The sequence below is a fragment of the Marmota marmota genome, unplaced genomic scaffold, assembly GCF_001458135.2.
Source record: "Marmota marmota marmota unplaced genomic scaffold, marMar, whole genome shotgun sequence".
Classification (NCBI taxonomy): domain Eukaryota; kingdom Metazoa; phylum Chordata; class Mammalia; order Rodentia; family Sciuridae; genus Marmota; species Marmota marmota.
In genome coordinates, this window is record NW_026000142.1 from 27,349,162 (window position 1) to 27,362,469 (window position 13,308).

General features: G+C 38.1%; 1 protein-coding gene across 10 annotated transcripts in view; it reads right to left on the reverse strand.

The window, feature by feature from the left end:
• LOC107144575 (gamma-secretase activating protein) overlaps nucleotides 1-13,308 on the reverse strand; it is a 160,452-nt gene that overhangs the window by 115,040 nt on the left and 32,104 nt on the right. For all 10 annotated transcript variants that reach the window (XR_007341598.1, XM_048786199.1, XM_048786198.1 and 7 more), the window contains exons 7-12: nucleotides 11,677-11,746; nucleotides 10,074-10,123; nucleotides 7,231-7,335; nucleotides 6,922-6,981; nucleotides 5,568-5,611; nucleotides 4,411-4,496 (exon numbers count right to left, since the gene is read on the reverse strand). Coding sequence is in view for 9 of the 10 variants with exons in the window: in XM_048786198.1 (XP_048642155.1) it covers nucleotides 4,411-4,496; nucleotides 5,568-5,611; nucleotides 6,922-6,981; nucleotides 7,231-7,335; nucleotides 10,074-10,123; nucleotides 11,677-11,746 (415 nt within the window). In the remaining variant the exon portion in view is untranslated. The remainder of the gene's footprint in view (nucleotides 1-4,410; nucleotides 4,497-5,567; nucleotides 5,612-6,921; nucleotides 6,982-7,230; nucleotides 7,336-10,073; nucleotides 10,124-11,676; nucleotides 11,747-13,308) is intronic.

Consider the following 13,308-nt stretch of genomic DNA (forward strand, 5'->3'; position numbering starts at 1 on the left):
GTTTTAAACCTATATAGTCCTATATGGTAACTACTAGCCAGAGTTAGTCATTGAGCTCTTAAAATGTGGCTAGTGTGACTAACGTACTACTTTTTACATTTTTAATTAACTTCAACTTAATAATACATGGCTAGTGACTTCCTTATAGGACAACACAGTTCTAGAGCACTAGTTCTTTATTTTGTTTATTTTTATGTGGTGCTAAGAATTGAACCCAGTGCTTCACACATGGTGGGCAAGTGCTCTAACACTGAATAGCCCCAGCCCTTAGAGCACTGGTTTTCAACCTTGACCGTACATTAAACTTGTTTGCAATCACAGATGTTAAGATCCACTTCCAATCATCTAAGAATCTCCATGGCAAGACCCAGGCATCAATATTTTTTTAAAGCTAATAGATTCTAACGTGCAACCAAGGTTGAGAACCACTTTCTAAAAATCATATCTGGATGTGAATCTTAGTTTGGGCTTACTAAAGTATATTGCCTAAGATGAGTTAATTAAATTCTCTAAGCCTTAGTTTCCTCACCTATAAATAAAGAAAAATATAAAACCTACTTCATAAGGTTCTTGTGCGAAAATTAAATACAATAATGTGCATAAAGCTCTGACAAAGTAGTTATATCTGGCTATAAATGTTAGCTGCTATTATTATTCCAGAACAATTTTGCTGCTATTTATAAGTTTGAAGAAATCACAGTTTGAAACAAGGTATACTCTTAGTAGCATGTGCAGACCTGGGATTGGACCCAGGAGTGCTCTCCTCTGAGCTACATCTCCAGGCCTTTTTATTTTGAGACAGGATCTCACTGAGTTGCTAAGTTTGGTCTGGAACTTGTGATCCTCGTGCCTCAGCCTTTCAAGGAGCTGGGATTACAGTCATGCACTGCCACACCTGACTCTAGAGACTTTTAATAAATACTCATCAAAAATGAAGATAATATCTCAATACTGGCTAACCTTTAATAAACCATTTATACCATGAAAACTATTATGAAGTTTTCTAAGGGAAATTATGTCCTTGGAATGGTTATTACAGGGCGCTCTAAAACACTGTGAAATGAACTGCTCATATGGAGCAATTCTTGCAATTTTGTGAAAGGGAAGAATGGACACATGTCCCCACTACTTCTGATCAGGTACATGAGAAAGAACTACAGCCACTGACTTATATGGTGAGTGCAGCTTCCCCTATCAGACATGGATGGAATATTTTCTTCCTTTTTAATGCTTAAAGTCTCTAATTGCTTTACCTTCTTATTGTAAGAGATTTATCACAAAAGCCTAGATGAACTCATAATACACAAGAGGCCTCACACTGTAGCAGCACCACCAACTTTCGTGAATATAACTATCATCCAGATGTTAACCTCTCGTTCCTCAGAAGATATGGGAGGAATGAGATCCCATTCATTTCTTGGGGCAAACAAATTCAGGACAAATCTGCTTTTGAGAACAAAAAAAGTAATGCTGAAAGGACAAAGTAGCTCCTTATCCTTGGGTTGCTCTCCCTAATGACCAAGGTGTGACCAGTGAATACCAAATATCATTATGTCATCATCGTTAGTGTGAATAGTTGGTGTGTGGAGCCATATTTGGATTAGATTATATGTTCCCTTCTCTAACCTTACTTTGCTCAAGTAAATTTTGTTTATTTTAACCACAAAGGTTAAAATAAAAACATTTTAAAAAAACAATTTGGGAAATATATGAACTGGCAAACTATTGTGATAGTAGGAGCAAATGTGACTCCATTTTGTTTTATGACTTCATCCTGTAAAACAACCATGCCAAGTAGAAGGGTCATGACTGGGGCAAGATGTTCTTTTCCTTTTGCTGTAGAAGCCTTTAAGAACACGGAACTACCTAATGGGGCATTGTTTCTGTAACTAGGGTAACGGGGCTCTGTTTCTGTAACTGGGGTGACTGGGCTAACTGTGATTGGTTAGGCTTCCCACCGCTTGACTGCACTGTCCCGCTTCTGTAACCTGGCTTGCTTGCATTGGCTAGACCCCCTAAACATCCCTTTTGCAGTCTTCAGGCTTATAAGGAGTGCCCTTGCAATTGTTCAGGGCTGATCAGGGGAACAGCTTTGTGTTCTGGTCAGCCGCCACTGGTGTACTTCAATAAAGGCTTGATTCGATTATACGTGAGTGGTCTGGAAATCAGTTTATGAAACCCCGGGGTTAAAGCTTTAACTATAACACTATCAGTTGAAAACCAAGTGATTGGTTCTATGACTTTTTCATGTTTACATTTGGAAACATCTCATTTTCAACAGGCTTTTTTTTTTTAAATTTTGTTTCAAAGCTTATTTTGTACTCTCCCAGACATTGCTTGGGAAAAGAAAAAAAGCTTTAATATCTCCTGCCCCATAAAGCTAACATTTTGTTAAATATGGTGTCATAGGTAGCCCATTTATCGGTTACTGTTCAGGAGAAATTCCTGCGAGAATAAAGTGAAAATAAATAAAAGTTCACACGAAATTAAAGCCTAAAATGATTGTTACAGCCCACAGACTTAAAGTGAAGTACAAGGGAAATAGCTACCCTGGTCCCTCCCTGTGAGCTCTGGATCCCATTTCATCCCACCTCCTAAGCAAATTTATTCTACCAATGATCATCCTCTTCATTAAATATGTCCTGTAAGGATTTGAACATACTAGAGTCTCTACCATCAAAAAATAAAAATATTCCCCGAACCCCACTTCCACCTTCAGCTGCTGCCTCTCTCGTGTCTACACAGTGTTACATTTTCAACTCTCAAGTTCCACTCAACCAAGCATAATTAAGATTTCACCTCCATCACCCCACACAGAAATCTCACAGTAACCTCAGTAACCTCCGTGCTGCTACACCCAATGGGCTCCACCTCTCACTTCCTCCTGCCAGCCAGCCACCCCCTCTCCTTTGTGTGATCCGCCCCTCACCTTCAGCTCCTCTACCACCTCACTTATTTTGCTGTTCTTCCTCTCTCTCCAGACATTTGTCTTCCTTATCCCTGGGATGCTCTCCCTAACCTTCAATACATTTATGCTCCCAGATCTTATTTCTTAATGTCTTCCTTTCTGACCCTGAACTCATCCCATGGCTTCAAATGCCAGATATATTCCGAAAAATTCCACACTTACTCATTACCAGTCCTGACACCTCTTCTAAACTTCAGACCTCTTAGTTAACATGCCCAAAAGGAAACTCATGATCTTCCTTTTTAAACCCCACTCAAACCTCTACACCCCAGAAATCAGCACCGCTTTTTACCCATTTGCTGATGCCAGAAACCCGAAAAACATTCCTTGTCACTTATTTATAGCAAGTCCTCTCAGTTTCCTCACCAAAATGCACCTCAAACTCATCTAGCTCCCTCCACCTATCAATGAAAATTATAGGAAGCTATGAGAGCATAATTTTGGGGATTAGTAGAAGATACTGGTATCTTTATGTTCTAGTTTAATCCATCTATAGTTCATCTGTAGTTCAGTTTAATCCATCATAGTTCAGGCCTCCATCATCTCACACATATCACCCCAGTCTCATCCTAACTATTGACCTCCCCACTTCTCTGGCCTCCTACAACCCCTTCTTCACACAGCAGCCACAATGATCTCATAAGATTATCTAATTATGCTACTTCCTGCTTAAAACACTACCAGGAAGTGACACATATGGACCCTAAAACTGCCAGAGGAAAATTGTCAGGAATAGGATAGTCACATGGTGCCAAAAATTACCCACAAGTTAACTTAGAGGTTAAAAATGTATCTTTTAACCTACAAGGGAGACAGTAGTCACCACTTAACCAAATGAACACACTTATCACCACTAACAATAGGACATCCTAGCATTCTATGTCTCCTGACCTGAAAAAAGGAGATTCACAATACCACCTACAAAGCATATTGCTTTTAAAGTAAAAGAAAAAATGGGTTTAGAACCCAAACATATTAGTAAACAAGACACAACAGGTATCCCTATCTCTATACACCATTTGCTTAAAGATGAAGCAAGTGAGAAAAATATGGATTAAATATAAGCCCATCCCCTCTGTTAAAACAACACAAATAATACTTATTAGAACAATGATCCTGTTAACCGTAGCTTCTTTCATACAGAGAGCGTATGTATAAAATTATAGTGGAGGGGTTAGAGGTGTCACTCACTGACAGTGCATGTGCTTAGCCTGCACAAGGTCCTGGATTCAAACCCTAGCACCAAAGGCAAAAAATAAAATCACAGTGGAGAAAGCAATTTGGTATGTATGTGAATCCACATGATTACCTTTATAATAAGGATATAATGAAGTGTCTCTTTTATATTTCATTTTCAGGATCCATATTGCTGAATAATAACTAAATTTTAGCTAGAACTTGAGTATAGTGGAATAAATTGATAAATACAACCCTGGTTCTACCTGTATGGTTGGTAAAAACACACAGAGTCAGGTATTTGCACAATTTTTCTTGGTCTTGACGATAATCATATCCAAAGTTGATGAGTCTGAGAAGATAAAGGAAAAATTGAATGCATTAAAAAATACATTCCCTCATAAATGATATAAGTGACCCCTGTAATGTACCTACAGAAGTAGAGATGTATCTCTGAGATATTTAAGTAGATAACTTTTTTGGTCAAAAAATTCTGGACAACAGTATTTAAAAAAAAATACATGGTACATAAACAGTGTGGGATGAGCAAGAGAAAAATAAATATTACTTAAAACTTACATTTTTATATTTTTTTTGTAATTTAGAGATATACTCTGAAGCATATGTTTCTGAAGAAGCACAACTAAACATTCATATGATTAGAAAATCTAGTGAAATACATCATAGCTCAGGATTATCATTACTCTAATTCTTGAAGACTTTCATTCGTTTTGATGGCCTTATGTTTGTTTTTTCCAAAGAGTCTGAGGCTTTTACTACAGGTAAAGTACGCAGGAATAAAAATGAAAGCTTGCCTTCTTTGTAAAAAGGAAAGCAGAAAAGCAGAGCTAGAGACTCAGCTGAGCCACAAGCAGATTGACCTGTTACATCCTCTCGAGGGCAACATGGGTTTTGATGTTTTATTCTAAATGCAGCTCCGTGGCCTACAAATCTTTGTATTTAATCATGAGGAAAAGGGTACTTCCATACATCAAAATAAGTTGAGATGTGCCACAGAAATAAATGGCTAATAAAATCAACAAGTTGACTTTACATGTAAAATCTCATGTTTGTGCTTGATAAAGTTATTTATAGTCCCTATAGAGAACAGGAATATAAAATAAGATACATAGACTATCAAACTGACCCTTTATTTGCATATCATGAATGAGGAATATAATCATTTTGACCAAAAATATCTATAAAAATAACCATTTATTAATAACTTAATTGAAGACTTTCGTTTGTTTTGATGTATTTTTTTAATACTGTTGTCCAGCATTTTTTGACGAAAAAAGTTATCTACTTAAATATCTCAGAGACACATCTCTACTTCTGTGGGTACATTACAGGGGTCACTCACATCATTTATGAGGGAATGTATTATTTAATTACTTAAATAATTATTTAAGTAATAACTTACTTAAATCCTGAGTCACTTAATGTTATGTCCAAAGGTGCTTCAAACTGTTTAAAAAGAGAGAGACAAAAAAATGACACTAAGTGTTGACAGGCCGTACTCACCTGTGATGAGAAGACACTTAACCATCCTCATCTTCAGAGCTGACACTCAAATGCATGGCACAGGAAGTGCACTGGAAATATTCTGGAGTTTACATACAACCACAAGCTTGATATATACTTTCTTTCTTGAAGAGCTAAGGCTTGGTAAACTTTGCCTTGGATCCAAATATCATAAATGGGTTGGTTGTACAATAGGACAATTAGAAGCAATAACTTTTTACGAGACATGAATGACCACGTAAGGCAGGCAGGCCTGGGGTCTTTACAAGGAGTGGCTAAGCCAAAAATGGCAAAAGGAGTAAATGAAATTCCTGGAATGGCATGAAGCCAATCCATACTAGACAGTCAAGGAAAAGAAGGAAGGATCATCTGTTGTGGAGAGCCGTGATTTGAATCATGGTCTTTCTGACTCCCTCGTGGCTGCCTTTGCTCTGGGAACTACCTGTTCAGGTCAAGATAGCCCAGTTGCTATGGTGACACCTGTGCAAAGGCTCAGATTTTTCAGTTAGGACCTTGAGTTCAAGCACCAACTTCCAGGGACAGAAAATTCTGAGCATAACAAGATGACCCTAATGTCTTGCCAGTCCTTTATCCTTCAGATTGCCTGCTCTGCTAAAACTTTCCCACAAATAACCTTTTGATGACAAAACCTATATAATAAATGTGCTAAGCCAGCTCTGGGTCAGTCGAGCTCCATCAGAGCTTTTCTGTGTGTGTGTATATCTTTTCTTTTCTCCCCATTGCCCCTTATCTGGTTTCTGAATTAATGGCTAGGACTGAGAGATGAGAGGGTCATGGCAATCCATCCCAGATAAAAATATTGGGGATGCCTAATGAGGCTAACACTTTCAGTAGCTCTCCTGGGAGTAATGCTAGAGTTTTGCTAATTAAACTGTACCCTCTTACTAGCTCTCTTTATTTTCAAATCCAAACTCACAAGTCCTTTCAGGTCAAATCACTTGCAACCACTTAAAGTCATCTACTGTAGACCACACTTACTACTGAGTCCCACTCTTATGCTTATTCCTATAACGTGGGGTACTTAGTAGGGACTTCCCACCGGTGCTCTTCTCACCCATATTAAATATGCATTTGTTATAGAGCTGAAGGCTTGAGATGGCAAGACCTATTTTACTTCCTCATCCAAGTGACTAGCCCAACATTAAAAAGGCTAAAATGTTGCTCATGGTGGCAGCTCTTAAAAGGGAGCAACATGTTATAAAATTTCCTACAGCTGATCATTCTGGACTTACCATTAAATCACAGCTCTGATCAGCATAAAACTGGAGGCACTTTAAGATACTCCTTGATTTCTAAAAGAGAAAACATTGTGACATAGTATCCCCCATGTTCCCCCCCACAAAAAAACACAACAAAATACATTAGGAAAAGAAGGAAAGGAGAAAGAGAAAAGAAAGCAGTGAACAAGTAGTAACAAAAACTTTTTCATTATTTTTAATAAACTTCTGCTGACTGCTCCCACCAACAAAAATGTAGTGATTAATAAACTGTAGTGATGATAATGGCAAAATAAAATTTTTCCTATGAAAATGAGTTTTTACCTCCAGGTCAATGTAGTATAATCTCTGCTCTGTCATATCCCACTGAGTCCAAACAAAATCCTCAGCTATTCTGTGTCTTGGGAGATGGTCAGAATTTTTAATTACCTAAAGAGGCAAAAAAGATTTTATAAACATTGTTTATAAGATCATATCTGGAATTATTTTGCATATTTCATCTCTGTGATATGTGTGAATATTTTTACTTTATTGTTAGCACCTCCTGCAATCCAGAACACACAGTCTTTCCAGGAAAAGTAAGGTGTAGTTCCCTCACAAATGCTCTAAAATATACTATTTTATTCTTGTTCCTAGTTTAGTGGACAGGTCAGGTTTTTTGGAGGCAAGACTACACCTACCTAAAAATCAATAGCTGCATTAATAGAAGATTCACAATATCCTGCTGTGTACATCAGCCCCTCCATCAGACTTCTGCAGACTAGAAGGCCTCCCTATCAAAGACAGAGGCTGTGATGCCAAGAAAACACTCAGGCCTGAACACAGGAAGTTCTGCCATGACCCCCGTCTGGCCATGACTTTGGGCATGCTTCTATGCCTTCCACAACCAGTGTGATGACATTGCCCATCTGTCAGCAATTCTCAACTACTCATCCTTCAAGACATGACTTGGGCACTGTCTCCAACACAAAGCCTTCCCTCCCCTCATCAAGATGAAGGCAAAGCTCCTCCCCTCTATATTCTCTGGTGCTTTGGCATACTTCTATTAGTCACACTTTAATTAATAATATAAGCTTCCCCAAGTGAGCCTGCATTCTTTACGGCACCTTTATTTTTCCATATCTTGATTATTTCTAGCATGGAATAGCATTCAAGGAATGCTTATTCAAAAGACAGAAAAGTCAGGTGTGCAAAGTCAAACTGTTCAGTATAAAATATGTGTTTACAAGTAACAAAGTCAGAACTATAAAATTTAAAATTTGAGGATTCCAGAAATCATCTAATTCAACCCTCTGCTTTACACAGGTGAGAAACCTGAGACCCAGAGAGGTAAGATTAGGAAGGCTGTACAGTTAGTTTAGCGAGACCCAGAATCCCAACATCTGACACCCTGCCAGTACCCTTTGGACACCCCAGCTGACTTAAAAATAACTGAAAATGAGTTTAGAATTCACTTTCCAGGGCCTGGAAGTGTCATTTCAGTGGTATGGTGCATGCTTCGTGTGCAGAAGACTCTAGGTTTAATTTATTTTCCTCAAAACATTTACCAAGCAAAAATAATCTACACTGAGAGATGAGTAAAAAATGAAGACAGGTTAAGATAGAAGAAATGAAGAAAAAGGAGATTATCAGAATGGTCCATATTCATGCCTAACCTCTAATCCTAAAAGTAATCTCTTCGCAAAAGCTAATTTGGAACTTGAGGGAAATACAAGGCATAGAATATATCTCCATTTCTTGCTTGGTAGGTCCATTACATTTAGTCTATAGGAAAGTGACACTTGACAAAGGATCCAAGAGCACACATCTTTTCTAAACCTCTATATTCATCCTGTTTCCTTTTTTTTTTTTTTTTTTGGAAATTTGTTAGGTTGGGGCAGTATTAGAACCCTTTCAACTAAAGGGATGTGCTGACAAAAAACAGGAGCATGAGAGTGGCATACCCAGGTTCCAATCTCCACCTTGTCCCTTTACAGTTACCTCACCTCTGTGAGTCTGGGTTGCCATCTTCTCTGTGAAAATGGTTATGATTATGATACCGTAACCTCAATCAGGCAAGAGGCTGTGGTGAGCACGTGAAATTGCATTCTGCTGTATGCAGCAGCCATGGAAGCCTTTAAGAACGACAGGGTTGTTCCCCGGAAGAGCACATGTGGGTGAAGAAATGCTGAGGCTGTGCCAAGTTGGCTAGCAGAATCCTTTCTGGGCAGCTGGTAAGGGGCCCTCCCCTCTCTTCCTGCACAGTCCTAAACTCATTCCCCATTCCTGACCCCATCTTATTTAATTCGCTCCAGAGACTGTCCTCAAATTTGTGATCCCCCCTTTCTCATCCTCCCAAATCACTAGGATTACAGGCATGTACCACCACACCCAGCTCCTGATGATTTTTAATGCAAAAATTAAAATGAAAAACTGGAAAATCAAGTGACTATCCATCCATGGTAGAATGACTGAAAAATTATGGGTTTTTATGTTCATGCTTCTAAACAGAATGAATTGGAGCTATTCTAGCTGACTTACAGGTAACACCACAAAACTGAATGAAGTAAAGAGTGAATGACAAATCAACCCTGGGTGTGCTAGGGTGGGGTAGGAGATTTTGTTAAGGATGAAAGGATACATACCAGGTGGTGAACATAAGTTAGAGGGGAAGAAGAAAGGGAGATGTGGAAAGCAAACAAAAAAACGGAAAACTGCAGCATAAATGTTATGATCTCATTTGTTATGTGTATAATATGCATAAAAATTAGAAAAACGACTATTTTTCTATTTAGTAACTTATTTACTCCTGACAAAGTAAAAAAAGTAAACACAAAAGTAGCTGGTAAATGTACATATTAAAATTTTAGTTTGTGAGGACAATGAACTCCCCATGTATGTGTGTCTAACCTTGTGCAAGTTTGCATGAGCAAGGCAAAAGCTGTGCAAAGACCCACACAGACACTGTTATTAGTTACTCCAAGAAACAGATTGGCAGGGGTGACATAGAGATAAAGGCGATAATTAACTTCCTCATATAGCTTTGTTTTACATGTTATGATAGCAGGTCTATAATTTAAAAGACTTCAAATAAAGAAAATACCACATATTGATAGCATTAATCTTTAAACAGTCTACATAGTTCTTTGTAGAAGAAAACTGACAAAAAAGAAATTTCAAATCTTTACCACTCTATTTCCATCTTCTTGGGTGACTTGGATATGAAATTGTTCAATATCTTGAAAAAAAAAGATAATTGAAACTTCAACATAAACATCAGTATATTTTTGTCGTTGTGAAAAAATTTTTACAAAAGTAACAGATTAAACAACTGTTACAAAGCAATGTTATCAGACTTACAACAGAGACTCAAACACAAATAAAAACCTGCCTTTCTTCCCCTTTCTTTACTCTATTTCAATACCCACTTTTGCTTCACTCTTTTTTTTCCTTTCTTTTTTTTATTTATTTCTTACATAGATGACAATAGTGGAGTGCATTACATTCATAATTATCCATTCACAGCACAATTATTTTGTAACTCTGTATATAAAGTATGTTCACTACAAATTATGCCATTATACATGAGCTCTCTTATTTTTTGCATACAATTCTTAATACATCTTTATACCACCATTTATCATATCTCTGTTTATAGCACCAATACTGTGTTGTCTCTCTGCACCTTTCTTCCCTCAAACAGTGTTTGTTCCCCTATGCCAGCAGTCTTTATAGAGTAAACAGGGCACCTTAGCAGGGCTTATCTTCAATGTCCAAATATCAAACTTGTGTTTGTTTGTATAGATAGAAAACTCATCATACAAGACATTTGGGAGAGGCAGTTTTATTGGGGTCAATTTCACATGAACCAAACCCCAAGACTTAATGTTAATTTGCAGATGATTCCTTATAACAATTTTTTTTTTGAGTACTGGGGATTAAACTCAGGGACACTCGACCACTGAGCCACATCGCCAGCCCTATTTAGTATTTTATTTAGAGACAGGGTCTCACTGAGTTACTTAGCGCCTCACCATTGCTTAGGCTAGCTTTGAACTCATGACCCTCCTGCCTCAGCCTCCTCAGCCACTGGGATTACAGGTGTGTGCCACCACGCCCAGCAAAAACAATTTTGATTCAGTCACACCTTCTGCCAGTTCTACTTACAAAAACATGAGACAGGAAATTGAGTGGCAGAACAAGGACTGAACACACACTTAAGCCCTCAAGCCTGTTCTGCCAGCCATAAATGAAAGATGGCTCACTAGACAAGTCCACAAGTGGGTTTTGTCCTTCCCCACTTCCCATTGAAAACATCATGAAAGGACGTGAGCTCTTTTGACACAATCTTATTTGCTTTTACTTGAATTTGGCCATGTTGATATGTGTCCTCAGATCTGGAATTCTTCTAGCAACCAAAGCCTTCCCTTCTCTCCATCCAAGCCTCTTTCTCCTTTTATTAAAGTTATCTCCTAGGACAGACATCCTAACGAAGGAAGGACTGAAAAATGCAAAAACAGCCAGCACAACTGTTCTCCACACATCCCACCACGTGACGAAGTTGGAGATCTATGTATAGGATCCTATCATTCCCAAGACAGGCAAACTGAGCAGAACTTAGGGGCACCATAGGACAAACTCTTCCACAGGAATTCTAGGTCTCAAATGGACAAAGATCAGTGGACCCTTAGCAATGGCAAAGACATCTAGAAGATTCACTCATGTCCACACTTCATTAGGAGACTATGTCTCATTCACATGCCCCCGCATGGAACTTAAAGATATACTTACATTTCTCTTCTGATATCAGTAACAGTTGGTTCTGTGGGAGAGGATGACTTTCAACATGTAGGTAGAGGAACTGTAAAAAGCAAATTAATCAAAATCATAAGTTTCTTAGTTGCACAAATATTTCAGAAGTTGTATTTAATCACTGCACTACTATATACCATACAGGGGACTGGGAGCTACACAATAGTTCAGGGGAAACACACATACACATAGGTCAAAGTATACAGGAAGTAGAAATTTTCAGGACTTCAATTTTTCTAGGAGGAAGTTGATCTAAGCACAACACTATCACCATATAGTTAAACAATAAAGCAATAGTTGGAGCTATTTCTAGGGATGATACTTCCTATTTGGAATATTGATTTTGAAGCCAATTGAAAGAAGCAATGCAAACAACATTTATGCAGTATTTTTCACACACAAAAATAGAGTGATCAGTCTATTTGTTGTACAACTAAACCTAGTGTATACTTTGTGGGCCAAGTAAACATACTCCCCACTACAACTTCCAAATTCCTGCTCCCCAGAAGCAAAGCACGACATAATTGGGGATTTTCCAAAAAAGTTCAGTGAGTCATGATGTGGCCTGTGGTTGACAATGTACAAGCCTCAAAGACAGAATGATCACCACTGGGAAGAAAAGACTTATTTCACCCCATTTCTTCTTTGTGGTTTACACAGGATCCTCATAGGACAAAGCAGGCAGCCAGCACCACAAGGCCTGACCCTATCAACCGTGATAATGAGGAAAACTGGTCATAGGATGACTCCAGTGACTTAATTCTTTCATCGTCAAAAAGGTGACTGCAAATCAACAATTTCATTTTTCTGGCATGAAAAACAGCTTACTAGGTAAGATCCACCACTAAATTTTGTCCTTCCTCCTGCCCCTAAGACTTAAAAACTTTATGAAGGGACATAACTTTTTATATTTCTATTTTATAGTAATCAATCTTACTAAAACTTAGGAAAATGATTAAATGTAATACCTAGTGTCCTAATTTTTCATAATAAGTTAGAAATAGAACTGGTCAATTTAAGTGTTTATAGTCAAATTCCCTTTTAGAATTAAAAAACAAAGGACTGGGGACATAGTTCAGTGGTGAAGTACTTGTCTGCATACCCAAGGCACTGGGTTCAATTCATACATACATGCATATACAAAAAGGACATTCGGAATTGAAAAGCAAAACTTCCCACCATTCCTCATGGCAATAACCTTAAATTACAAAATAAACATCAATGTGGTACATTGGCTACAAAAATACAGAGCTCATTATTCATAATTGTGAAATTGTGCACAAATAGGACACACCGAGCACTGGGGTTGAAAAAAAGGCAGAAATAATTGGCACCACACACATAACAGTAGAGCAAAGACTCAGTGCTTCAAAATAAGGAGATACTCCCATAGGAGACAGTATGGCCTCCTGAGTCTACCAAGATGGTGGGGATCTGCCAAATTAGGAACATGAGGTGCTACAGCATTTATAATTGTCAACCTCTACCTGGTCTTTGCATAGGTGACCAGTAAGAAAGTGATTTTTTTTTAAAGCCCATCCAGGTGATGGTTCTTTTTCTTCCTACTATGAGGCAGCCTTAGAGCAAAGCCCCAAAGTTTAAAAAGAAAAC